Here is a 25,032-nt window from a genome sequence, read left to right on the forward strand (position 1 = left end):
CCTATTGCAAATCTTTCATTTTTAAAAATTACCTTAATTGTAGCATCCTCTGAAGCAGAGACCATAACACTGAACACAGGGTGGAAAATGACTCGAGTAACTGGACTCCTATGACCACTCAATGCATATTTTTCTGGTGGACGGGGAATCCACTCTTTTGGGTCTCGTTTCTGACCAAGAGGCCCACCTGACGTAAATTCTTCTTTTGCTTCATTTAGTTTTGATTCTAATTCCATAACCTTGAAAATGAACACATAGTTATATATACAGTTAGACTCCAGTTTTATTTGATATTTTAAAAAACTGCTTTTATTTTGTGTCCATATATGCAGAATACTTTAAAATTTTTCATTAATTTACAAAGCATTCGTTTATTAAAAATTATCTTCATTATCTACCATCAAAATTTTAGTGATATAAAAACCAAAAATTAAGAAAAATTCAGTATAACTTTGTCTTAACTACTTAACTCAAAAATTTCAATTTATATCTACTATTTAGAGGAAGAGCAGTGCACCTGTGTTGGTCTCTCTATGTCTGTTACTCTTAGTAAACTCTTCCCAAACCAAGTTTACATTATACATGCTAGTAATATTTATAATAAAAGCCAACATTTATTTAATATCTATGTTTTGGATACTTTTATAAGAGATTTTGATGCATTAATTCATTTTACAACAATTTATTCATTCATTCTAGTTTTGCCTACTAAAAATATAAATTTTAGGACCAGGATATTATTTATTGCCTTCACTTTACACATAAAAATAAAAGCTCAAAGCGTAACCAATGGACACAGATAGTAGGAGGGCAAGGGCATGTGCTGGGCAGGCGGGGGGTGGGGTGGGGTGGCGGGCGGGCGGGGGGGGGGGGGCGAGCATTAGGGGGGAGTTGCGAGCGGCAGGGGAGAGGTCAATGGGGGATAAAGGAGACACATGTAATACTTTAAACAATACAGAGTTTAAATGTTAAAAAAAAAAAGCTCAGAGATAAAAATAACTTGTCTAAGTGCACGTTTTAATGTTCTTTTCTCAGCATCACATTGGCTCCGTTAATTTTTCCCATCTAAACAAGATCAAGTTCTTAAGTATCAATTCCCTGAAGTCAGGTTTATGTAAATTCAACCCAGCCAGTACCCAGATTGCACGCGTTAGCATGAATCAGCTCTGATCTTTTTGGGTCAAAGTATTTTTTAATGCATAGAAAATATATTCCCTTTTGCCTTTTCAAGATTAAATATAATTATTAATTTTATGTTAATATTTTCAGAAAGTTATGTTAATGTTTTCAGAAAGTTTATTTAAGAACATTCCAAACATAACCAACCAACTTTAAAGAAAAAACTTAGTTACCTTCTTTTGTAATCTAATAACAGATGTCCATTTTTTTTCCAAAAGACCAGCATATTTCTTATCTAATTCTTCATTCTAGAGGAAAAAATGAGAACCTTTTAAAAAATGGCTCAACTATGATAGTTCAAGCCATTCAGATCATTTGTCCCTGAGTCTAACTAAATACTACTAAAAATCTTATTATACTAATAACAGGTTGAAAACCAAGTTTAGTGCCACGTAAATGACAAATGATAAGATCTGTGAATAACTGAGGTGTCTGTTAATTGCTGATACTTCAGTAAAATCCACTTATAATTGTAAAAAGTAAAACATACCATATCTAATTCAGCTTCTTTTTTAAAAACTGAATATGCTTCTTCATAACCATTTGAACGAAGATAATCTGCTATAGCCCGATTTCTGAAAGAAAACAAATTCAAATGACTCCAAAAAACACAAGTATTTCACAAAAAAGGGACCTGCTCCACCTAAGCCTCTAAAACATTTAGCTTTGTCAAAGTACAGCTTTAATAATATATGTACTATATTATTCTTGAGCTTTTTGCTTTAAGTTTCTAATGTGTTGCTTACCTTATAAGCTGTGGGCACTCTACAGAGGTCAAGATATGGCTTATATTAATAGGTATCAATAAGAGTAATCACCAATTTTATTCATGTTTACATTTAGCCTTCCCTTACTACTTGTTATAGACATTCAAGAACTAGCAACTGAAGTTTAGTTTTGCAGAAAGACTTGTTCTGATAAAATTATAATTAGTAAGTATTTTAATATTAGAGACATCTTTAAACCATTCAGAGTGGGTGTGCCCTAGCCGGTGTAGTTCAGTGGTTAGCATGTCGGCCCACACACTGAAGAGTATGGTGTTCAATTCCTAATCAAGAGCACGTATCTGGGTTTCAGGGTCAATCTCCGGTCCCAGTTGGGGCACATGGGGGAGGCAACTGATCTATGTGTCTCTCACATCAATGTTTCTCTATTTCTTACTCTCCCCTCCCTTCCATTCTGTCTTAAAAAAAAAAAAAAAAAAAAAAAGCCCTAGCCAGTTTGGCTCAGTGGATAGAGCGTCGGCCTGCGGACTCAAGGGTCCCAGGTTCGATTCCTGTCAAGGGCATGTACCTTGGTTGCGGGCACATCCTCAGTAGGGAGTGTGCAAGAGGCAGCTGATCGATGTTTCGCTCTCATCGATGTTTCTAATTCTCTGTCCCTCTCCCTTCCTCTCTGTAAAAAAATCAATAAAATATATATTATAAAAAAAAAATCAATGAATAAAATATCCCCAGGTGAGGATTAACAAAACAAAAAAAAGAGTGAGTGAAAAAAAAGAGCATAAGCTATAAACTTAGACTAAAACATCATGGACTAAAAACATTCATTTAGAAAGAAATTGAAGCTGAATTAGCAGATGCCTTTTCAAGCTCTCCTTATATTCCTTCAAAGAGAAAATCAGCTACCTCCCTCCTAGGACAACCTACTCCTCTAACAATTTTTGAGCCTTAAATCCACTGTAATATAATAGTTGCTTGGGATTTCCTTTAAAGCAATCTAAATAATTTAAAAAACTAACCCTATATAATAAAAGGCAAATATACAAATCAACAGAACCATGGAACCACCCGACGCTATGAGGCACACTGACCACCGGGGGGCATACGATCAACACAGGAGCTGTCCCCTGGTGGTCAGTGCGCTCCCACAGGGGGAGCACTGCTCAGCCAGAAGCCAGGCTCACAGCTGGCGAGCACAGTGGCGGTAGCGGGAGCCTTTCCTGCCTCTGCAGCAGTGCTAAGGATGTCCGACTGACAGCTTAGGCCGTCTGACTGACAGCTTAGGCCAGCCTAAGTGTCAGTCAGACATCCTCCGAGGGCTCCCAGACTGCACGAGAGCTGAAGGACCCCCCCAATGAGTGCATGAATTTCATGCACCAGGCCACTAGTATGTATGTATATGTGTGTATATATATTTAAACAAATTTTACATAAGCATTCTTTCCACCATTGACCCCCAATATTCCATCCCTGAGGCAATTACTTTACCAGTGTTTTGTGTTTCCTTTCAGAGATAACCCACCTATTAACACACATCCCTGAGTAGTCTTTTAGAGCTAATCAATACTTGTTTTTAAAACAAACTGCAGTACATTACATACTAGTATGTCTTGCAATGTTATATAAACTCAATCTTAGCAATCATTCTTTTTTTAATCCTCACCCAAGGATATGCTTTTATTGATTTTAGAGAGAGGAAAGGAGAGAGGGGGAGAGGGAGAGAGAGAGAGAAAGAAACAAACATTGATGTGAGAAACACATCGATTGGATGCCTTTTGTATGCACCCTGACAAAGCCAGGGATTGACCCCCTGGCCCTTAGATGTGTGGGGTGATGCTCTAACCACTGAACATACAGGACAGGGCTCACCAACTGTTAATGGCTTGAAGATATCTCTAAAAACTGCAACCTGGGTATGTGCCATGACCAGGAATCGAACCCAAGACCCTTTGGTATGGGATGATGCTCCAACCAAAAGCCACACTGGCCAGTGTAGCAATCATTCTTTAGCAAATGTAAAGCTGCCTTCTTCTATATTATACTCCACTATGGAAACATGCATTTACTACTACAAACAATGCTGCTATGACCACCCTTGTATAAATGTAAATGCCATTGCCACCTAATGCTTTAGGAAATAAAAACACTCTAGTAGTATAGAATTGCTTAGTTTTAATTCAATGGCATGTTAAAAACAAAAATAAAAAAGTGAATAAAGATAACAGGAAATTATCTTTCTTTATGTTCCATAACAATGGGGGAGTGGGCCGGGATGGAGGATGGGACCTGAGGGGAGTGGGCCGGGAAGGAGGACGGGACCTGTGGGGAGCGGGCCGGGATGGAAGACGGGACCTGAGGGGAGGCGGGCCGGGAAGGAGGACGGGACCTGAGGGGAGGCGGGCCGGGACCTGAGGGGAGCGGGGCCGGGATGGAGGATGGGACCTGAGGGGAGCGGGCCGGGATGGAGGATGGGACCTGAGGGGAGGCGGGCCTGGACCTGTGGGGAGCGGGCCTGGATGGAGGATGGGACCTGAGCCGGGACCTGAGGGGAGCGGGCCGGGATGGAAGACGGGACCTGAGGGGAGGCGGGCCGGGACCTGAGGGGAGCGGGGCCGGGATGGAGGATGGGACCTGAGGGGAGCGGGCCGGGATGGAAGACGGGACCTGAGGGGAGCGGGCCGGGATGGAAGACGGGACCTGAGGGGAGGCGGGCCGGGAAGGAGGACGGGACCTGAGGGGAGCGGGCCGGGATGGAAGACGGGACCTGAGGGGAGGCGGGCCGGGAAGGAGGACGGGACCTGAGGGGAGCGGGCCGGGATGGAAGACGGGACCTGAGGGGAGGCGGGCCGGGAAGGAGGACGGGACCTGAGGGGAGTGGGCCGGGATGGAGGATGGGACCTGAGGGGAGGCGGGCCTGGAAGGAGGAAGGGACCTGAGGGGAGGCGGGCCGGGAAGGAGGACGGGACCTGTGGGGAGGCGGGCCGGGACCTGAGGGGAGCGGGCCGGGATGGAGGATGGGACCTGAGGGGAGGCGGGCCTGGAAGGAGGATGGGACCTGAGGGGAGCGGGCCGGGACCTGAGGGGAGGCGGGCCTGGAAGGAGGAAGGGACCTGAGGGGAGGCGGGCCGGGAAGGAGGACGGGACCTGTGGGGAGGCGGGCCGGGACCTGAGGGGAGGCGGGCCTGGAAGGAGGAAGGTACCTGAGGGGAGGCGGGCCGGGACCTGAGGGGAGGCGGGCCTGGAAGGAGGAAGGTACCTGAGGGGAGGCGGGCCGGGACCTGAGGGGAGCGGGCCGGGAAGGAGGACGGGACCTGAGGGGAGTGGGCCGGGAAGGAGGATGGGACCTGAGGGGAGGCGGGCCGGGACCTGAGGGGAGGCGGGCCTGGAAGGAGGAAGGTACCTGAGGGGAGGCGGGCCGGGAAGGAGGAAGGGACCTGTGGGGAGGCGGGCCTGGAAGGAGGAAGGGACCTGAGGGGAGCGGGCCGGGATAGAGGATGGGACCTGAGGGGAGGCGGGCCTGGAAGGAGGACGGGACCTGAGGGGAGCTGGCCGGGATGGAGGATGGGATCTGTGGGGATCAGGCCGGGATGGAGGATGGGACCTGAGGGGAGGCGGGCCGGGAAAAATAAAAAAGAAAAAAAATTCCAAAAAAAAAAAAGCACAATAACTACCTGACCAGTTTGGCTCAGTGGCTAGAGTGTCGGCCTGTGGACTGGAGAGTTCCAGGTTCGATTCTAGTCAAGGGCATGTACCTTGGTTGCGGGCACATCCCCAGTAGGGGGTGTGCAGGAGGCAGCTGATCGATGTTTCTCTCTCATGGATGTTTTTAACTCTCTATCACCTCTCCCTTCCTCTCTGTGAAAAATCAATAACAATATTAAAAAACAAAACACAATAACTAGTGGAAGACAAGGTCAGCACATCATATTCCTGGATAAGGGAGTTGAGGAAATGTAAATTCTTACTATTATTGTGAGTCTATGCCTATGTGCTGCTCATGTCACAGCCTATGCCTTCTGGCCTACTCCACTAAGATCATTTGATTCATTAAGAAATATCTTCTTTACACAGAGCTGAGATCTACTTCTTAATTTCTACCAGGTAGTTAGGTCTACTTGGGCCTTCTAAAACAAAATAGGAATGCAAGGTTTTCTCAAAACATTCCATCAAATATTGTGTTGCCAAAACCTGTATTACAAACCTTAAACAAAAATACATTTCCTATTGGTTAGAATATTCCAAATAATAAGGGAAACAAGTGACATCTATCTCTTAGCTTTATTTTATTCACCTAAAAAACGAACAGCAAGCAATTAAGGGCAAAATGTCAAGGGTAAACAAATCTTATATGGTACTTGTAAATATTTACAAGCTCCTTAGTTCTACTCCTACCTTCAGGGTCAATCAAGCCCTAATGCCTGAAACTTTGCCTCAACACACTGCACACAGTTTACAACTCTGAAGCTCATATAACAGGTAATATGAAAATGTTACATATGCACAAATTACAGCGATTATAATCTTAATGGGCTTTAAAAAAATATTTTTTTGCCCTGGTCCAGTAGCACAGTTGGTTGGAGCTTCATCCTGTAAACTTAAAGGTTTTGGGTTCGATCCCCATTTGGGCATTTGTGGAAGGTAACCAACCAATCAATGTTTCTCTCTCTCTCTTGCTCTCTCCCATCCTCTCTATCTAAAAATCAATAAAAGATAACCAGGTGAGGATTTAAAAAAAAAATTCCATACTTTGAAATTGCCACTGCTAACCTCTTTCAGCACCGTCTTCTCATGCCATGTTCTATGTCCATTATGTCCACATCACCATGTATGCGCATGTACAGCTTTTTTAAAAAATGCTTTTATTTATTTTAGAAAGAGAGAAACATCTATGTCTCTCTCTCTTTCTACCCCCATTTCCTCGCCAAAAAAAAAAAAAAAAATCCTCTGGTGAGGATTAACAACCACAATAAAAGAAGTATCCAAGCAATCTGGCTACTACTAAGAGGTTCCTGTTGAATTTAACAAGTACATTTCCAGAACTTAAAGAAGCCTCAGTATTCCATTCCACAGTAAGGTTTCCAATGAGCACTGCAAAATATTGGAGTTGGGAAGGTGCAGCTGGGAAGTTCCAGTAAAAGATGGCGGCATAGCACTGACCCAGTGGCTCAGTCGGTTGGAGTATCATCCCATGCACCAAAAGGTTGCAGGTTTGATTCCCAGTCAAGGCATATACATAGGCTGTGGGTTCAATCCCCAATTGGGGCGCATATGGGAGGCAACTGATCTATGTTTTTCCTCTCACACTGATGTTTCTCTCTCTCTGAAGTTAATAAAAACATATTTTCAGGTGAGGATTAAAACACACACACACACACCAAGAAACAATGAAGGTGTAGGTAAACACCCTGCTCAGAACCTACCACCACCACATCAAAATTACAACTAAATTACAGAACTGACACCCTTTAGAATGCCTGAAATCTAGCTGAACACAAGTTCTATAATAAAGGATATAAAGAAGAAGCCACATGGAGACTGGTAGAGACTTGTAGGAAGGGTTGAGACTCAGAAAGGGCTGGCCCTACACCTATGTGTGGAGTTTCAAAAGGGAGAGGGCCCTGGCCAAGTAGCTCAGTTGGTTAGAGCATCCTCCAGATCAGTGGTCGCCAACCGGTGGTCCGCGGATCACAGGTGGTTTGTGAGGTCCGAAAGGTTGGCGACTGCTGCTCCAGATGAACCAAGGTTGTGGGTTCACACTCTGGCCAGGGCACATACAAAAGAAGCAACCAATGAATGTATAAATAAGTGGAACAAATCGACTTCCTCTCTCTCAAAAATCAATAAATAAAACTGACTATGCACTGAGTTACTCGGACTCACTCTGAATTCCAGCACAGGGGCAGCAGCTGGAAAAGAGCCAGGGACATATGGGAAGGACCTGAATTGTCTGGCTTCAGGACAAGGGCTGGAGGGGAAGCTTTCTCTCAGACAGAAGTGTTGGCAGAGGCCATTGTTCCTTTGTTGAATGCCCCCCCAGCGCCCCCCCCCCCCCCCCCCCGCAAAGAGCATCAACCTGGCCAACACTGCTCTCCTGCCCTTGTGAATCTCTGAGATCTAACTTGTGGGCCCACCCAAGCTGTTTCCAATGGCTTTTCCATACAAATGGCCTCTCTTGCTTGGCTCATGCTTCTGACTTTCCTAAAATCTTTCAAACAAGCAGCATCTGGCCTCAGCATGACCCATACCTCTGGCTAAGTGGCTCCAGGCCTGGCACTAGTGGCAGCCAGTTTCGATTCACAGCTTGGCCTCTCCTGAGCACTTCTAAACCCAGCACAAGTAGCAGCCATTTGCAGATCCCCAGGTGGCCCAGGGCAGGGCACAGATGGTGGCTGACCTTGCACCCTCTGGAAGGCCCCAACGCTAGTGCACTTGATGGACAACTTCAGACCACACCGGATTATAACCCAACCACCTCCATGAGCGACACATTCAAGGGGTGAACTCGGTGGGCAACAAAGCCCTACTGAAGTGATTTCTGCTCCATAGGGTCAGCCCCTGCACAGCAGGCTCCTCTACTATAGTAGCAGCTGGTCCTCGCAGCCCATCAGGTTGTGTGTACGGGGGGAAGCAGGGGAGGGTCCCTCCCAGCAATGTGCCAAGAGAAATCAAGACTCAACTACAACTACAACAGGACAGTGCATACAGCCCACAAAAGGGTGCACCTGGAGCACCCAGCTCCAGTAACCAGGGAGGCTGTACCACTGGGCCCTACAGAACACCTACAAGGCCACTCTACTAAGTCCAGGAAAGGCAGGAGCTCTACCTAATACACAGAAACAAACATAGGGAAGCAGCCAAAATGAAGAGACAAAGAAATAGGTCCCAAATGAAAGAACTGGAAAATTCTCTAGAAAAAGAACTAAATGAAATGGAGACAAGCAAACTATCAGATATAGAATTCAAAAAATGGCTACAAGGATACTCAAAAGAACTTAGTGAGAACTTCAATAGCATAAAAAAGGACATGGAGCCCTGGCTTGCGTGGCTCAGTTGGTTGTAGAGTCATCCTGTATACCGAAAGGTTGTGGGTTTGATTCCAAGTCAGGGTGCGTATAAGAGGCAACCAATCAATCTCTCTCTCTCTCTCTCTCTCTCTCTCTCTCTCTCTCTCTCTCCCCTCCTTCCTCCCTCCCTCCCTCCCTCCCTCGTCTTCTCTCAAATCAATAAAAACATATCCTTGGGTGAGGATTAAAAAAAAAAAGAAGACATGGAAACCATAAAAAAGAACCCGTCAGAAATAAAGGATATACGAACTGAAATGAAGAATAAATTACTGGGAATCAACAATAGAGTAGGTGAAGCAGAAAAGAAATCAGCAATCTGGAATATTAGGAAGAAAAAACACCAAATCAGAACAGGAAAAAAAAATGTTTTTAAATAAGGACAGCCTGAACCGGTTTGGCTTACTGGATAGAGCGTTGGCCTGCGGACTGAAAGGTCCCAGGTTTGATTCCAGTCAAGGGCATGTACCTTGGTTGCAGGCACATCCCCAGTGGGGAGTGTGCAGGAGGCAGCTGGTCGATGTTTCTCTCTCATCGATGTTTCTAACTCTCTATCCCTCTCCCTTCCTCTCTGTAAAAAAAACAATAAAATATATTAAAAATAAATAAATAAGGACAGTGTAAGGAGCTTTTGGGCCAAATTCAAGCATACTAACATTCACATTATGGGAATACTGGAAGAAGAGAGAGAGCAAGAAATTGAAAACATTTGAAAAAATGATGGAAAACTTCCCTAACCTGATGAAGGAAATAGACATACAAGTACAGGAAGCACAGAGAGTCCCAAACAAGATGAACCGAAGAGGCCCACACCAAAAAACATTAAAATTAAAATGCTAACGTTAAAGACAAAGAGAGAATCTTAAAAGCAGCAAGAGGAAAGCAAATAGTTACTTACAAGGGTGCTCTCATAAGATTGTCAACTGATTTCTCAACAGGAACTTTGTAGGCCAGAAGGGATTGGCATGAAATAAAGTGATGAAAAATAAGGATCTACAACCAAGATTACTCTAACCAGCGAAGCTATCATTTAGAGTTGAAGGGCAGATAAAGCACTTCCCAGACAAGAAAAAGATAAAAAAGTCCATCACCACTAAACTGGTCTTATAAGAAATGTTAAAGGGTCTTTTAAAAATCAAAAAATCAAAATATTAATAATAAGCCCTGGCTGGTGTGGTTTAATTGGTTGTGTAACCAAGGGTAGCATGTTCAATTTCCAGTCAGGGCACATACTTAGGTTGCAAGTTCCAACCCCAGTTGGGACATATATGGAAGACAACCAATTGATGTTCTCTCTCACATTGATGTTTCTATCTTTTCCCTCTCTCCTTTACCCTCTCTCTAAAAATTATAAGCATATCCTCAAGTAAGGACTAAAATAATAATAATAAGGCAATAAATATATCTATCAACAATTACTTAAAACAAGACCCTTACATATGTTGTCTACATGACACACAGACTGAAAGTAAAGGGATGGAAAAAGATATATCATGAAAATGGAAACAAGACAAAAACAAAATAAAGCTGGGGCAACAGTACTTTTACCAGACAAAATAGACATTAAAACAGAAACTAAAATGAGACAAAAAAGGACCCAGCAACTCCACTCACTTCTGGGTATTTACCTGAAGAAACTCAAAACACTAAATCAAAGATGTATACATCTATGTTTATTTTATTGTAGCATTATTTACAATAGCCAAGATATGGAAGCAACTTAAGTGTCCATCAGCAGATGAATGGATAAAGAAGTGGTACATATATACAATGGATATGATTCAGCCATACCAAAGAATGAAATCTTGCCAGAAGCAACAATATGGATGGACCTAAAAGGGTATTGTGCAAAGTGAAGTAAGTCAGAGAAAGACAAATGCCACATATTTTCACTTATATGTGGAATCTAAAAAACAAAATACACAGAACAAGCAGAACAGAAACAAGCTCTTAGATATAGAGAACATTTTAACAGTTGCCAGACGGGAGATAGGTTGGGGAAATGGGTGAAAAAGGTGAAGAGGTTTAAAGGTACAAAATGGAGTTATAGAATAATCATGGAGACATAAAGTACAGCACAGTCAATAATGGTGCCAGATGGGCACTCAATTTATTGGGGGTGATCACCTCTTAAGTTATTTACATATCTAATCACAGGGTTGTACACCAGAAATGAATGTAATATTGTACTTCAAATATAATTTAAAAATAAAAAATATCAGTGATGGACCACTTTCTCTATATTGAAGGTAAATGTTTAGCTAATAACATTATGACATGTAAAAGTTTAGAAAAAGAAAAGAGATATCAGATGGGATCAATAATATAATACTGAATCCCCCAAAAGCAATATATATGTAGAAAAATAAAGCAAATAAATTAGAATTAAAATTTAGTAATTTTTAAAAAATATTTTTATTGATTTCAAAGAAGGGAGAGAGAGAGAGATAGAAACATCAATGATAAGAGAGAATCATTCATAGGCTTCCTGCTGCACAACCACAGTAGAGCAACCCAGGCATAAGCCCTGACCAGGCACTGAACCGTGACCTCCTGGTTCATAGGTCAGTGCTCAACCACTGAGCCATGCTGGCTGGGCTAGAACTAAAATTTAAATGAGTCTGATATCATTAGGTATAGTTGTACAACATACTGGTGTTGTATAAAGTCTACAACTCAGTCCCAGAAGAGTCTAGTCAATTCTATTTCCTTAAAAAAATATATTTTTTTAATTGATTTCAAAGAGGAAGGGAGAGGGAGGTAGAGATAGAAACATCAATGATGAGAGAGAATCATTGATCGGCTGCCTCCTGCACGCCCCCTACTGGGGATTGAGCCCACAACTCAAGCATGTGCCCTGGACTGGAATTGAACCGGGACCCTCCAGTCCGCAGGCCAACGCTCTATCCACTGAGCCAAACCAGCTAGGGCTATTCTCATATTTAGACAAAATTTTTTGAGTAATGAAACCACAAAACAGAGGGCACCTCTGAGCAGTTCAGTTTTGATCCACTCCCTTCTTATTTATGTTTGCTTCTTTACTTTCTACAATCGTAAAATAAAATAAATGAAGATATTATGTGACTTCACTCTAACTGGGCTAGACTCCCAATTATGTTGTTTCAAGTTAATGATATACATACATATTACTGACTGACATTTAAAAAGAAGTTGCATGATTTAGTATTAGTCAAAGGTCAGCAATGTCTGCAGAGAGGTGGAAACTTTGCCTCAGTTCCTCAGTACAATTTGCAACTTGTAAAACATATTATCCCTTTCCCTCTAACTTAATGTAAATCTATAGTAATTATAAGACATTTATTTTATTTAACTGTGAGATCCATTTAGAATTCAGTAAAAAATTATTTTGCATACTTAAAAAACCCATAAGGAAAAGTTAGGCTGTACAATAGGAATAGTCAATATACTATCATGTATTGAGAAAGTTAAAAATTTACATTTTTTTAAATGTACAGCAAATTTTCACTATAAAAGTAGGAAGGAGGAAAGGATGAATGTCTGTTATATTCCCAGCTTTATTCCAGGAAAAATAAAAGAGGATTACTGTAGGTCGGTCCCTTGCCATCCAGTAGGAACTTGTAAATTGATCTGAGGACCAAAACCAAAGTTACCAAAGTGTATGAAACCTAATTTAAAAAGAGAGAAATGAGATTCAATGGAGGAATCTTTTTATAAAGGCAAGATGTGAATTTGGCCTTAAAAAAGAAAAAAAAGAAGGCACTATAGGCAGGAGAAAGGAAATGAGAATAGTACATGATGGAGATCTCAATGTATATTTAATCAAATTCTTCAACATTCTTTTTTTAAAAAATATATTTAATTGAATTTTTTACAGAGAGAAAGGGAGAGGGATAGAAAGTTAGAAACATTGCCCTGACCGGTTTGGCTCAGTGGATAGAGCGTCGGCCTGCGGACTCAAGGGTCCCGGGTTCGATTCCAGTCAAGGGCATGTATGTTGGTTGCGGGCACATCCCCAATGGGGAGTGTGCAGGAGGCAGCTGATCGATGTTTCTCTCTCATCGATGTTTCTTTCTTTTTTTTTTTTTTTATTGATTTTTTACAGAGAGGAAGGGAGAGGGATAGAGAGCTAGAAACATCGATGAGAGAGATCGATCAGCTGCCTCCTGCACGCCCCCCACTGGGGATGTGCCCGCAACCAAGGTACATGCCCTTGACCGGAATCAAACCCGGGACCCTTCAGTCCGCAGGCCGACGCTCTATCCACTGAGCCAAACCGGTTCGGCGATGTTTCTAACTCTCTATCCCTCTCCCTTCCTCTCTGTAAAAAATCAATATATTAAAAAAAAAAAAAAAGAAAGTTAGAAACATTGATGAGAGAGAAACATCGATCAGCTGCCTCCTGCACACTCCCCATTGGGGATGTGCCTGCAACCAACATACATGCCCTTGGCCGGAATCAAACCTGGGACCCTTCATTCCGCAGGCCGACGCTCTCTACCCACTGAGCCAAACCGATTAGGGCAACATTCTTGATTTTAAAACATTTCTTAACAATGGAAAGGTCTTCATTAACATTAAAAAAGATTTTTAAAAGATACTGCCTCATTAATAATTTTTTAAAAATCGCTAAAGAAATAAAAAAATCTCTCAAAACTTCAACCATATAATAGTCAATAGTAAAATCCTAGAAATATCTGCACTGTCAAGAACAAGACAAGGACACCTATAATCACTATTATTATTTTAAATTGTTCCAAAAGCAATCCATCTATTTAATACCTATAAATATTGAAAATGAGATTAAGATGAGAGAAATGGCTGGAAAGACAGGATAGAAACATTCTTAAGGAAAAGCAAGGTAAGAAAAAGCAGTTTAATGAAAGTGGTATTTTAAAAAGACATATTTTGTCAGGAGTATACAAGCAAATTAGATAGGATAGTAACTAAATAAAGAAAAATCATCACATAGTAAGTCAAGCCCTAAAGAATACAAGTGAAGATCCCTTAGAACAGGTCATCTCATAAGAGACATAGCAGAAGTCCCTCCGGACTCCGTGTTGTGCCATGGGGAAGAGAGATGGATTTGTAAACCCTGGAGTGAGATTTGCCTACCCGAGGCTACAACTGTGCGAAGACCCCGGGTGAAGCCACCATCAACCATGTCTGATCAGGAGGCAAAACCTTCAACTGAGGACTTGTAGGATAAGAAGAATACATTAAACTCAAAGTAATTGGACAGTATAGCAGTGAGATTCACTTCAAAGTAAAAATGACAACAAATCACAAGTAATGCAAAGATTCAGTGTCAAAGACAAGGATTTCCAATGAATTCACGAAGGTTTCTCTTTGAAGGTCAGAGAATTGCTGATAATCACACTCCAAAAGAACTGGGAACAGAGCTAGAAGATGTGATTGAAGTTTTATGAGAAGGTCATTCAACTGTTTAGATATTTTTTTTATTTTCCCTCAATCTTTTATTTATTTTTAAAAAGTTCTTTTGTAATGTGGTGTTCAAAATGGAACTGAAAACTGACACACACACACACCCTTCCATCTCTTTAAAACAAGGGTAGGGAATGTCTAGCCAGAGGGTCATGTAAGACCGGCAAAATCATTTGGTCTGGCCCTGCCAAGGCATTAGGGGTGAGTTAATTAAATGGCCAAAATAGCAGGCTACTTTTTTTTTTTTTTTTTACATTTTTATTGATTTCAGAGAGGAAGGGAGAGAGAGTGAAGAAACATCAATGATGAGAGAGAATCACTGATCAGCTGCCTCCTGCACACTGCCCCCTACTGGGGATCAAGCCTGCAACCAGGGCCTGTGCCCTGACAGGGAACTGAACCCTAACCTCCTAATTCAGTGATGGCGAACCTTTTGAGCTCAGCGTGTCAGCATTTTGAAAACCCTAACTTAACTCTGGTGCCGTGTCACATATAGAAATTTTCTGATATTTGCAGTCATAGTAAAACAAAGACTTATATTTTTGATATTTATTTTATATATTTAAATGCCATTTAACAAAGAAAAATCAACCAAAAAAATGAGTTCGCGTGTCACCTCTGACACGCATGTCATAGGTTCGCTATCACTGTCCTAGTTCATAGGTCTATCCTCAATCACTGACCCATACCAGGCTTTTAAATTGATAATTTTGTATGGCCTGCGAATGTTATAAATATCCAAATGGCCCTTGGCAGAAAAAAGGCCCCCACCCCTGCTTTAAAACATCTATTAATTTGAATTCTAGTGCCCATTATTCATTATTGTTTGTTTTCATTGTGCTGACTTTTGGTGATCAAACCTCAGCCCCCTTCAGATTGCCCTCTTCTTTTGAAATGTTAACATGTGTGCATAGGAGGCCACCTTTTCCAGGATTGTGCATTTTCAGCCTTGTGGTAAATAAGGTTGACCAATGCAAATGTGCATGATGACTTTCTAATTGGCCCTGAAGTTCTAGCATGTGATTGCTTTACTCCTGGACTATGACTTTCAGTGGGAGATGGAAGTTTTCAGAGAACTGAACTGTGGAAAAATGACCTTTCCTCAACTTGAAGCTACTTTTAAAATCTAGACCAAAAGAAGAGTATCAGCTTGGGGTCAAGATGACATATAAGCCCTAGCCAGGTTGGCTCAGTGGAGAGTGTCGGACTGCAGACTGAAGGGTCTCGAGTTCGGTCAAGGGTAAATACCTGGACTGCGGGCTCCATACCTGGCCCTCGTCAGGAAGGGCGTATGCAGGAGGCAACCAATTGATGTGTTTCTCTCACACTGATTCTCTCCCCTGTCCCAGTCCCTTCCACTCTCTCTAGAAATCAATGGGAAAATATCCTTGGGTAAGGATTAACAAAACAAAAAGATGACAGATAAAGTGAAAGTACTAATTCCAAAGATGGCTTAACTGAAGAGAAAGCATTTTAAGAGCAAAGAAAAATCTTGTCAGAAGATCCCAGAAAAATTCTAATTTTCATTAGCAGTTAATAACGTTATTCCTGCAGAAGTGTGTACAATAGAATACTGTTCTTTTTCATCTTATTTGTACTTCTTGGTTTGGGATATGGGTTTTAAATAGACATCTATACCAGCTTCATTAAAATAAACAAAACACTTCAATTACCTGGCTAAATATTAGGTTCTATTTGTTGTTGATGGAGCACAGTGTTTACCCTGCATTGAAAAGCAGAATAGTAAATAATCAAAAATACTGCTAATAATAAATTTATATCTTTGGAGTTAGTATGGGTCAAGTCATAATATATGGCTACCATTTCACTGCTGTCTGATGAATCATATATTTGTGTATGTTGTAAGTTGGTTGTCTAGTTTCATTTTTTTTGCATGTATCTGTCCAATTTTCCCAACACCATTATTTATCTCTCGTAGCAATATGTTTATGGATACATCTCCTAGGGCAAAGGAAATAAGGAGAAAATAAACAAATGGGACTATATCAAAATAAAAAGCTTCTGCACAGCAGAAACCATCAACAAACGAAAAGGAAGCCCACTGTATGGGAGAACATGTTTGGCAATGATACATCTGATAAAGAGTTAATATCCAAAATATATAAGGAACTCATACAACTTAACAAAAGACGAACAATCCAATTTAAAAATGGGCAAAGGACCTAAATAGACACTTCTCCAAAGTGGACACACAGATGACCAAGAGACATATGAAAAAATGCTCATAGTCACTGCTCATCAGAGAGATGCAAATTAAAACGACAATGAGGTATCACCTCATACCTGTCAGAATGGCTACCATCAAGAAATCAACAAATGACAAGTGCTGGCAAGGATGTGGAGAAAAGGGAACCCTAGTGTACTGCTGGTGGGAATGCAGACTGCTGCAGTCATTATGGAAAACAGTATGGAGTAAAAAAATTAAATACGGAACTGCCATTTGACCCAGTGATCCCACTTCCAGGAATATATCCTAAGAAACCCAAAATACCAATCAGAAATAATGTATGCACACCTATGTTCATAGCAGCACAATTTACAATAGCTAAGATCTGGAAACAGGCCAAGTGTCCATCAGTAGATGAGTGGATAAAAAAGCTGTGGTACATTTATACTGTGGAATACTAACTAGCAGTAAAAAAAAAAAAGAATCTCTTACCCTTTGAGGCAGCATGGAAGGACCTGGAGAATATCATGCTAAGTGAAATAAGTCAGAGAAAGACAAATATCACACGATCTCACTCATATGTGGAATCTAACTAACAAAATAAACTGATGAACGAAGTGGCCCCAGAGACATGGGAGCATGGAACAGAGTGCGGAATCTTAGAGGGAAGGCCGGGGAGGGTGGGTGGGTGGAAGGTAATCAACCAAAGACCTTGTATGCATTTATGCATAACCCATGGACACACAGTGGGGTGGTGAGGGACTGGGGTGAAGATGGGCTAGAAAGGGTCAATGGGGGGAAAGGGAAGAACATATGTAATACTTTCAACAATAAAAATTTTTTTAAAAGTTTCATCTGAATTCAAGTTTATTTTTAGTACAATCTGTTATACTAATACTTTGCCAAACAGCTCACCTTTTCTCTATTGATGTGAACTTTATTTGCCTATCCCACAGTATTTTATTTATTACTTTACAGTAATGTTTGAATATTTGGTACAATCATTTCCTTTCTTTTTTTAAAAAAATATTTTATTGATTTTTTACAGAGAGGAAGGGAGAGAGATAGAGAGTTAGAAACATCGATGAGAGAGAAACATCGATCAGCAGCCTCCTGCACACCCCCTACTGGGGATGTGCCCGCAACCCAGGTAGGTACATGCCCTTGACCGGGATCGAACCTGGGACCTTTCAGTCCGCAGGCCGACGCCCTATCCACTGAGCCAAACCGGTTTCGGCCATTTCCTTTCTTTTAAAAATATTTTTTTAATTGATTTCAGAGAGGAAGGGAGAGGGGGAGAGAGAAACATCAATGATGAGAGAGAATCATTGACCAGCTGTCTCCTGCATGCCCCAAGCTGCGGATTGAGCCCACAACCCAGGTATGTGCCCTGACCGGGAATCAAACGTGATCTCCTGGTTCACAGGCCAACGCTCAACCACTGAGCCATGCCAGCCTGGCAGTTCCTTTCTTATTAATCCTTTAAAAAATTTTTTCAACTATTTTTCTCTCCCAGATGAATTTTAGAATTAAGTCGGTCAAATTTATGGAAAATTCTGTTTAAATTTTAAATGGGGTTGTACTTAATTTTATTAATAATTTGAGATTTATGTAATCTTTCAATTATTCATTTTTCACCATAAAAAGGCAAATAAATATTTTCTACTACATTATTCAATAACAGAAATAATTCATTATTGTATGCCATCTTGTTTCTGGTCACCACACTAAATTCAATCATTCTAACTGTTGATTCTTTTCAATTTGTTATATTATTCAATATCTTTATATCTGAGTTCATATTAAAATTAGCTTATTATATTTTATTATTTTCTTCTTGCCTAGTGTTGCTATCAGGGTTATTCTAGCTTCATAAAATGAGATCCTAAATTTTCCATCTCTTTCTATTCTGGAAGAGGACATATAATCTGGAAAGTTACCAGTAATTAAAGATTCAACATAATTAGAGTCTAGGTTTGAAAACTATCTAGATTTCAAGTCTGTAACTATCTTACAATTTCCTCTATAGCTAATGATCCACATAAGTTTTCTACTTCCTCCTTGACCAATTTTATCTCACACACACACACACACACACACACACACACACACACACACCTATTAAAAGAAAAAACAGGAGGACATCAATGGTATGGGGTGAGTTCCAACAGATGTTAAGTGAAAAAGAATAAAAGTACAAAAGAACACAAATAGCATGCTACCTTTTTATTAAGAAAGGAGGAACCAGAAAACATACATATATCTCTCTTATAAGGTTGGTTCCTATAAGAGGTAAGGATGGGTAACTTAGAAGGGATTCTGAAGAGAATAAAACTTCTGCGTATAACTTTTTGGATAATCTTATGCATATTCAAAATATTATATTGTTAACAAGGATGGGAAGGGAAGGATGCAGAAAACTGAAAAAGTAGAACAGATGAACCCAAATGTATTTTAAATGAATAATATAACCACATGAAGAGGGAAAACACAAAATAAAACTAATCCAAGTAATTTGCAATAACAGTACAGTATGCCCTCACTTCACATAATCAATAGGTTCTTTGGAACTGCAATGAAATGACAGATAATGAAACCAATTTTACCATAGGCTAATGAATATAAAACAAAAGTCAAGTTCCTATGACATTTCATCAACATTGTAATGAAGAGAGATGCTTCTGAACAAAATGACCTTATTGGAGGACCTGCTTGTATTTGATTATATACTCTCTGTCTTGGGCAGGGTAGATGGAGGGAAAACTGTACAAATTGTGAATCCTTTCCAGGGTTTCTTCATTTTTTTAAGTGGTATGAACATAATAATTCTGAAACTATTTTAGAAGTATTATAGGACTGAGCAGCCGAAACCGGTTTGGCTCAGTGGATAGAGCGTCATCGGCCTGCGGACTGAAAGGTCCCAGGTTCGATTCCGGTCAAGGGCATGTACCTGGGTTGCGGGCACATCCCCAGTAGGGGGTGTGCAGGAGGCGGCTGATCGATGTTTCTAACTCTCTATCTCTCTCCCTTCCTCTCTGTAAAAAATCAATAAAATATATTAAAAAAAAAATAGTCCTTGTTACAGCTCAAATGAATCTTCACATAGATGACTTTTTTTTTTTTTTTTTTTAAAGGACTGAGCAAATGAGTTGAGAGTCAGGGTCTCACTATAAAAAGAGAAAAATAAGTACTACAGAGGAAAAGACAAGAAAGAAACTTGTGAAAATAGACTGGAATTAGAAGTATCAGTGTAGCCTAATGATTTCTAAAATAAATATGTGTGTGTGTGTGTGTGTGTGTGTATCTATACACCAGTTCTCAACTGGAGGAAATTTTGTCCCCATCTCCCCCAGAGGACAGACAGTGGCAACATCTGGAGACATTGTTGATTGCAGCATCTAGGAGGTAGAGGCCAGGAATGTTGCTAAACAACCAACAGCGTACATGACAGGCCCCACAGCAAAGAATTATTTAGCCTAAATTGTCAACAGTGTCAAGACTGAGAAATCTTAGTACATATATATATACACCAAGTGTCTGTGTATATGTTTATATATCCATGTATTTCCTAGTTCTGTTTACTCAAAGGATCTAGAAACAAAGACAACCCAGTAGCAATAAGTAGCAATGAAGATTTTTTCCACTGATCTTTTAGAAAGAGTGGAAGAGAGGGAAAGACAGACAGAATCACTGATGTGAGAGAAACACATCAATTGGTCTCCTGCATGCATCCCATCCAGAGCATGGGCCATGGAGGAGCCTGCAACCAAGGTATGTGCCCTTGACTGGAATCAAATCCAGGACCCTTTGGTCCACAGGCCCTCTATCCACTGAGCTAAACCGGCTAGGGCAATGCCCATATCTTGATCTCTAATACCATTCCCCACTAAGAGGAACCAGGGCTTGTTGGAGAAATGGTTGATTCTAGGTTTAAGGCAGGATTGGTACACAACAAGCCTGGAACATCTTATAATGCCAGAAAGTAAGAAAGTGCAATAAAAAATGATAGGGGCATATGTAAGAGCCGACGGAAGAGTCTCCTAGAGCAGCGGTCGCCAACCTTTCAGATCGCTGCTCCAAAGATTTCCCTTAAACCAGCGGTCGCCAATCTTTCGGACTTCACGGACCACCAGTGGTCTGCGGACCACCGGTTGGCGACCGCTATCCGAGAGGACAACCTAGAACAATTCACACATCGAAACAGTAAGTATAGTAGTGAATGATGAAACTATTGAAAATATAAGAACCCATGAGTTCATACAAATAATGAAAAGTCAACAAAAAGGAGAAAAAGATCTCTTGAATACAGTAAAATGCTTAGTGCTGACTAGCAACTGTAGAAAGAATAAAAGTGTTGAGGCCTAGCCAGTTTAGTTCAGTGGACAGAGCATCAGCCTCCAGACTCAATGGTCCCAGGTTCGATTCCAGTCAAGGGCATGTACCTCGGTTGCAGGCTCCTCCCTGGCTGGGCCCTGGTTGGGGTGCCTGCAGGAGGCAACCAATTGATGTGTTTCTCTCACATTGATATTTCTCTTTCCTCCTCTCTTCCATTCTCTCTAAAAATCAATGGAAAAATATCCTCGGGTGAGGATTATTAAAAAAAAAAAACCCCTACATATTTTTATCTAATTGTCTTCAAAGCAAGAAAGGTTGAGGAAATGTTTCAGATTAAATGACACTTATGACAACTGACCACAATACCTAATCCTGCACTGGATGGTGTACTAGAGAGGATTAAAATACTGCCATAAAGGACTATATTGGGTCAACTGACAAAATTCGAGTATGGAAGATAGGTTAAATAAAAGTATTGTTTCAATGTTTTAAATTTACTGAAATTGCTAACTGTACTTGGTTTTATATAAGAATATCCTTATTCTTAGGAACTGTGTACTAAAGTATCTCAGAGAAAGATCCTTGATGTATGCAATTTACTCTGTCTACACAACCCCCCACACACAACACACACACACACACACACACACACACACACACACACACACACACACACAGCTACAGAGTGCCAAATGATACAAAATCTTACCAATATATGAATTTGGATAAAATGTATATAAATATTCTTTGTACTAATCTATAAATTTGAAATTATTCCCAATTATACAGTTTAAAAAGCCACTGAAAATTTTAAAAGCCTAGAACACAAAACTAAATCTTTTCCACTATATTCTTCACCTACAAAAAATAGAATGCCATAAGATCCTATATAGCAATGATCAAATCATTTTCATGCCTATCTAGTTAATGCATTTGCATTAACTATTACGTTAGCCACCTCATAAAGTTCAAATCCTATAAGAGCCAAAGGATGATAAAAAATACATAAGGCAAAGGAAAGGCATTAGCAGTAACAACAACAAAAAAGCTTTCATTTTTCTATTCTAATACATGTATCTAGGCAAAATAATTTAGAAGTGTTTTGAAGCACCTATCTTCCAAATGAACATAATTATATATTAAGACAAACTTGAGATAAAACTTATCCCAACTAACTTGATTTGCTTTAAATTTATACACAATAAGGTCACAAAAGTAAATAGTGCTATATCAAAGTAAGACTCGGTTTTAAAATCAGACCCAAATGCCCACATCAATATTTAAACACTCCTAACAGTTTTAATATAAAAACAGATCTCCTAAAGCTATATTTTAATTTACTACCTCGTCCTTTATGAGAGAATATTTTAACACACATACACACAAGAGAAACTTACAGTTCATCTCGTTGTCTTTGGGACAGCACCATTTTGGCTGTAATGTCAAGCTTATTTGATATAGTGGTATGTCCCCTTCCTTTGGGAAATCAAAAGGCTTTGCAATCCCTGGATTTGTAATTAAATATTCCACTAAGTGACTTCCACGCAGGGGAAGATGATTCTTTTATAAGTGAATTCAACCAGTAACCAGGAGATATTCAGCAAGTAAGATTCATTCCACCTAAGGAAAAAGAGAAAAAAGATTACTTCATTTAGAATTTAAATTACTTCTAAATTATTACTTGCAATACAACACACTTTCAAAGATGAGGTTTATTATGATGCTAATATGAATAGTAGGTGGTATTTTCAACCTACTAATGAAAATCAATGCCAAAAATATATAGTATCTTATGCATTTTAAATTATCTTTAACTAGAGGCCCAGTGCATGAAATTCGTGCACTGGAGGGGTGTAGAAGTGGGTGGGTGTGTGTATGTGTGTCCTCAGCCTGGCCTGCGCCCTCTAGCAGTCCAGGAGCCCTCGGGGAATGTCCAACTGACGGCTTAGGGGAGCGGGCCTAAGCTGTCAGTTGGACATCCTTAGCGCTGCTGCAGAGGCAGGGCAGGCTTGCCAGTTGTGAGCATGGCTTCTGGCTGAGTGGCGCTCCCACTGTGGGAGCACACTGATCACCAGGGGCCAGCTCCTGCGTTGAGCATCTGCCCCCTGGTGGTTAGTGTGCATCATAGCGATCAGTCATTCCACTGTGTGGTCTATTTGCATATTAGCCTTTTGTTATATAGGATAGTTTTCAGCACTATTTTTATTTATTTTTTAGTTTTTTTGTTAATCCTCACTAGAGGATATTTTTCCATTGATTTTTAGAAAGAACAGAAAGGAGGGGGAGAAAAAGAAAGAGAGAAATATTGATGTGAGAGACACGTTGATTGGTTGCCTTCTGCATGCACCCCCAGGGCCGGAAGGATCAAACTTGCAACCCAGGCACATGCCCTTGGCCAGAATTTAATACAGGACCCTTCAGTCCACATGCCGATGCTCTATCCACCAAGACAAACTGGCTAGGGAAGCACTATTTTTAAATTTACCCAGTCTCTACCAGTCACCCACCAGATTTTGATACTAATTTTATTAAATTTCAAATATTAACATATAACTTCTCTGCCTGGCCAGTGTGGCCCAGTGGTTAAGCATCAACCTCTAGGTCATGGTTCGATTCCTGGTCGGTCAGGGCACATGCCCAGGATGCAAGCTCAATCATCTCTTATCATTGATGTTTCTCTCTCTTCCTCTCCCTGACTCTCTAAAATTAATAAAAATATATTTAAAAAAAACAAAACATATAACTTCTCTAGAAGACTATAATTTTAATTTGCCCTTAAAGTAAAATAAAGAAGTGGTACATATATAAGATGGAATACTCCTACTCAGCCATAAGAAAGGATGAAATAGTGCCATTTGCAACAATGTAGATGGACCTTGAGAACATTATGCTAAGGGAAATTAGTCAGTCAGAAAAAGCTAAGAACCATATGATTTCACTCATATATGGGATATAAAACTGAAACTCGTGAACACAAACAGCACTGTGGTGGTTGTCAGAGGGAAGGGGTTGGGGGATGAAGGGGGATGGTGACAAGGGATTTGACTTTGGGTGGTGGGCACATGGTGCTATATACAGACCTTGTAACACAGAAACCCACACCTTAAACCTGTATGTTCATATTGACCAATGTCACTGCAATAAATTTAATTTTTTTAAAAAAGATTCTAATTTACAAAAAAGCTATAATCTGAAAAAGGTATGACAGATGATTTCATAAAGTGTCAAAAGATACCAAACCAACCTGAAGTAACCTACAAGATTAAATATTAGTCACCAATAATTTTAGAATAGCTGATATTTACAATGTAAATAAACTATTTAGTAATCTAATGCCCTTAACTAATACATATAATCAAGAAATAAGTTAATATTATTTTTATTTTGTGTTCTTTAGAAGCATGTTTAAAAAAAGAAAGAAAATAAAAAACTGAATGAACTACCCTAGATTTTATGTACTCACACAATAATCTAATTCTCTAATCTAGTTTTTAGATATTACTTAGTATTTCAGAGCCCCTTCTTTATACTTATAACACTATAAAATCAATGTATTGTGATCAGTTCAATTAGAGTAAGTGTAGGTAAAAGAAAAATCAAGCTTTCTTAAAGAATTATTCTTCAAATCTCCCAATTTATAAAAATAGTTTGTCTTATCATGTATAAAAATAGCTAGGTAGAATTTTTATTGTATTTAGGAAATATATCTGAGACAATCTTATTTAAAATCCAGAGTACTGATATATACAAAATTCAATCGGAAGGGACACTTTAAAGAAGTAGAAAATCATCCTCTAAATGAAATGAAATTAACATCTAATAGAGGGTCTGTGGGTCCACCAATAAATATATCTAGAGGCACAGCATGGACAGAGGAGAAAGAGCACTTCATTACTACATTTTTCAAGCCTTAGCAGGCACTATTCCAGGCACCGAGGATACAGTGGTAAATAAGCTAGTCCAGGAAAAATGAGCAAACCCAGGTTTTAAATACGAGTCCTGAATCACAAAGTGAACGCTCAGATATTCCCCATGGCAGCTTCCATTTAAATGGAAATCCTTCTCCATTGAGCAATTCTAGTAAATATAATCAGGGATTTTATTGTCTTTAATGATTCTTCCA

General features: G+C 40.1%; 1 protein-coding gene across 2 annotated transcripts in view; it reads right to left on the minus strand.

The window, feature by feature from the left end:
• PAFAH1B1 (platelet activating factor acetylhydrolase 1b regulatory subunit 1) overlaps window positions 1-25,032 on the minus strand; it is a 72,406-nt gene that overhangs the window by 21,820 nt on the left and 25,554 nt on the right. For both annotated transcript variants that reach the window (XM_059669120.1, XM_059669119.1), the window contains exons 2-5: window positions 22,307-22,529; window positions 1,670-1,754; window positions 1,353-1,427; window positions 33-239 (exon numbers count right to left, since the gene is read on the minus strand). In XM_059669120.1, the coding sequence (XP_059525103.1) occupies window positions 33-239; window positions 1,353-1,427; window positions 1,670-1,754; window positions 22,307-22,338 (399 nt within the window). In that variant the 5' untranslated portion in view covers window positions 22,339-22,529. The remainder of the gene's footprint in view (window positions 1-32; window positions 240-1,352; window positions 1,428-1,669; window positions 1,755-22,306; window positions 22,530-25,032) is intronic.

Source organism: Myotis daubentonii, chromosome 16, assembly GCF_963259705.1.
Source record: "Myotis daubentonii chromosome 16, mMyoDau2.1, whole genome shotgun sequence".
Lineage (NCBI taxonomy): Eukaryota > Metazoa > Chordata > Mammalia > Chiroptera > Vespertilionidae > Myotis > Myotis daubentonii.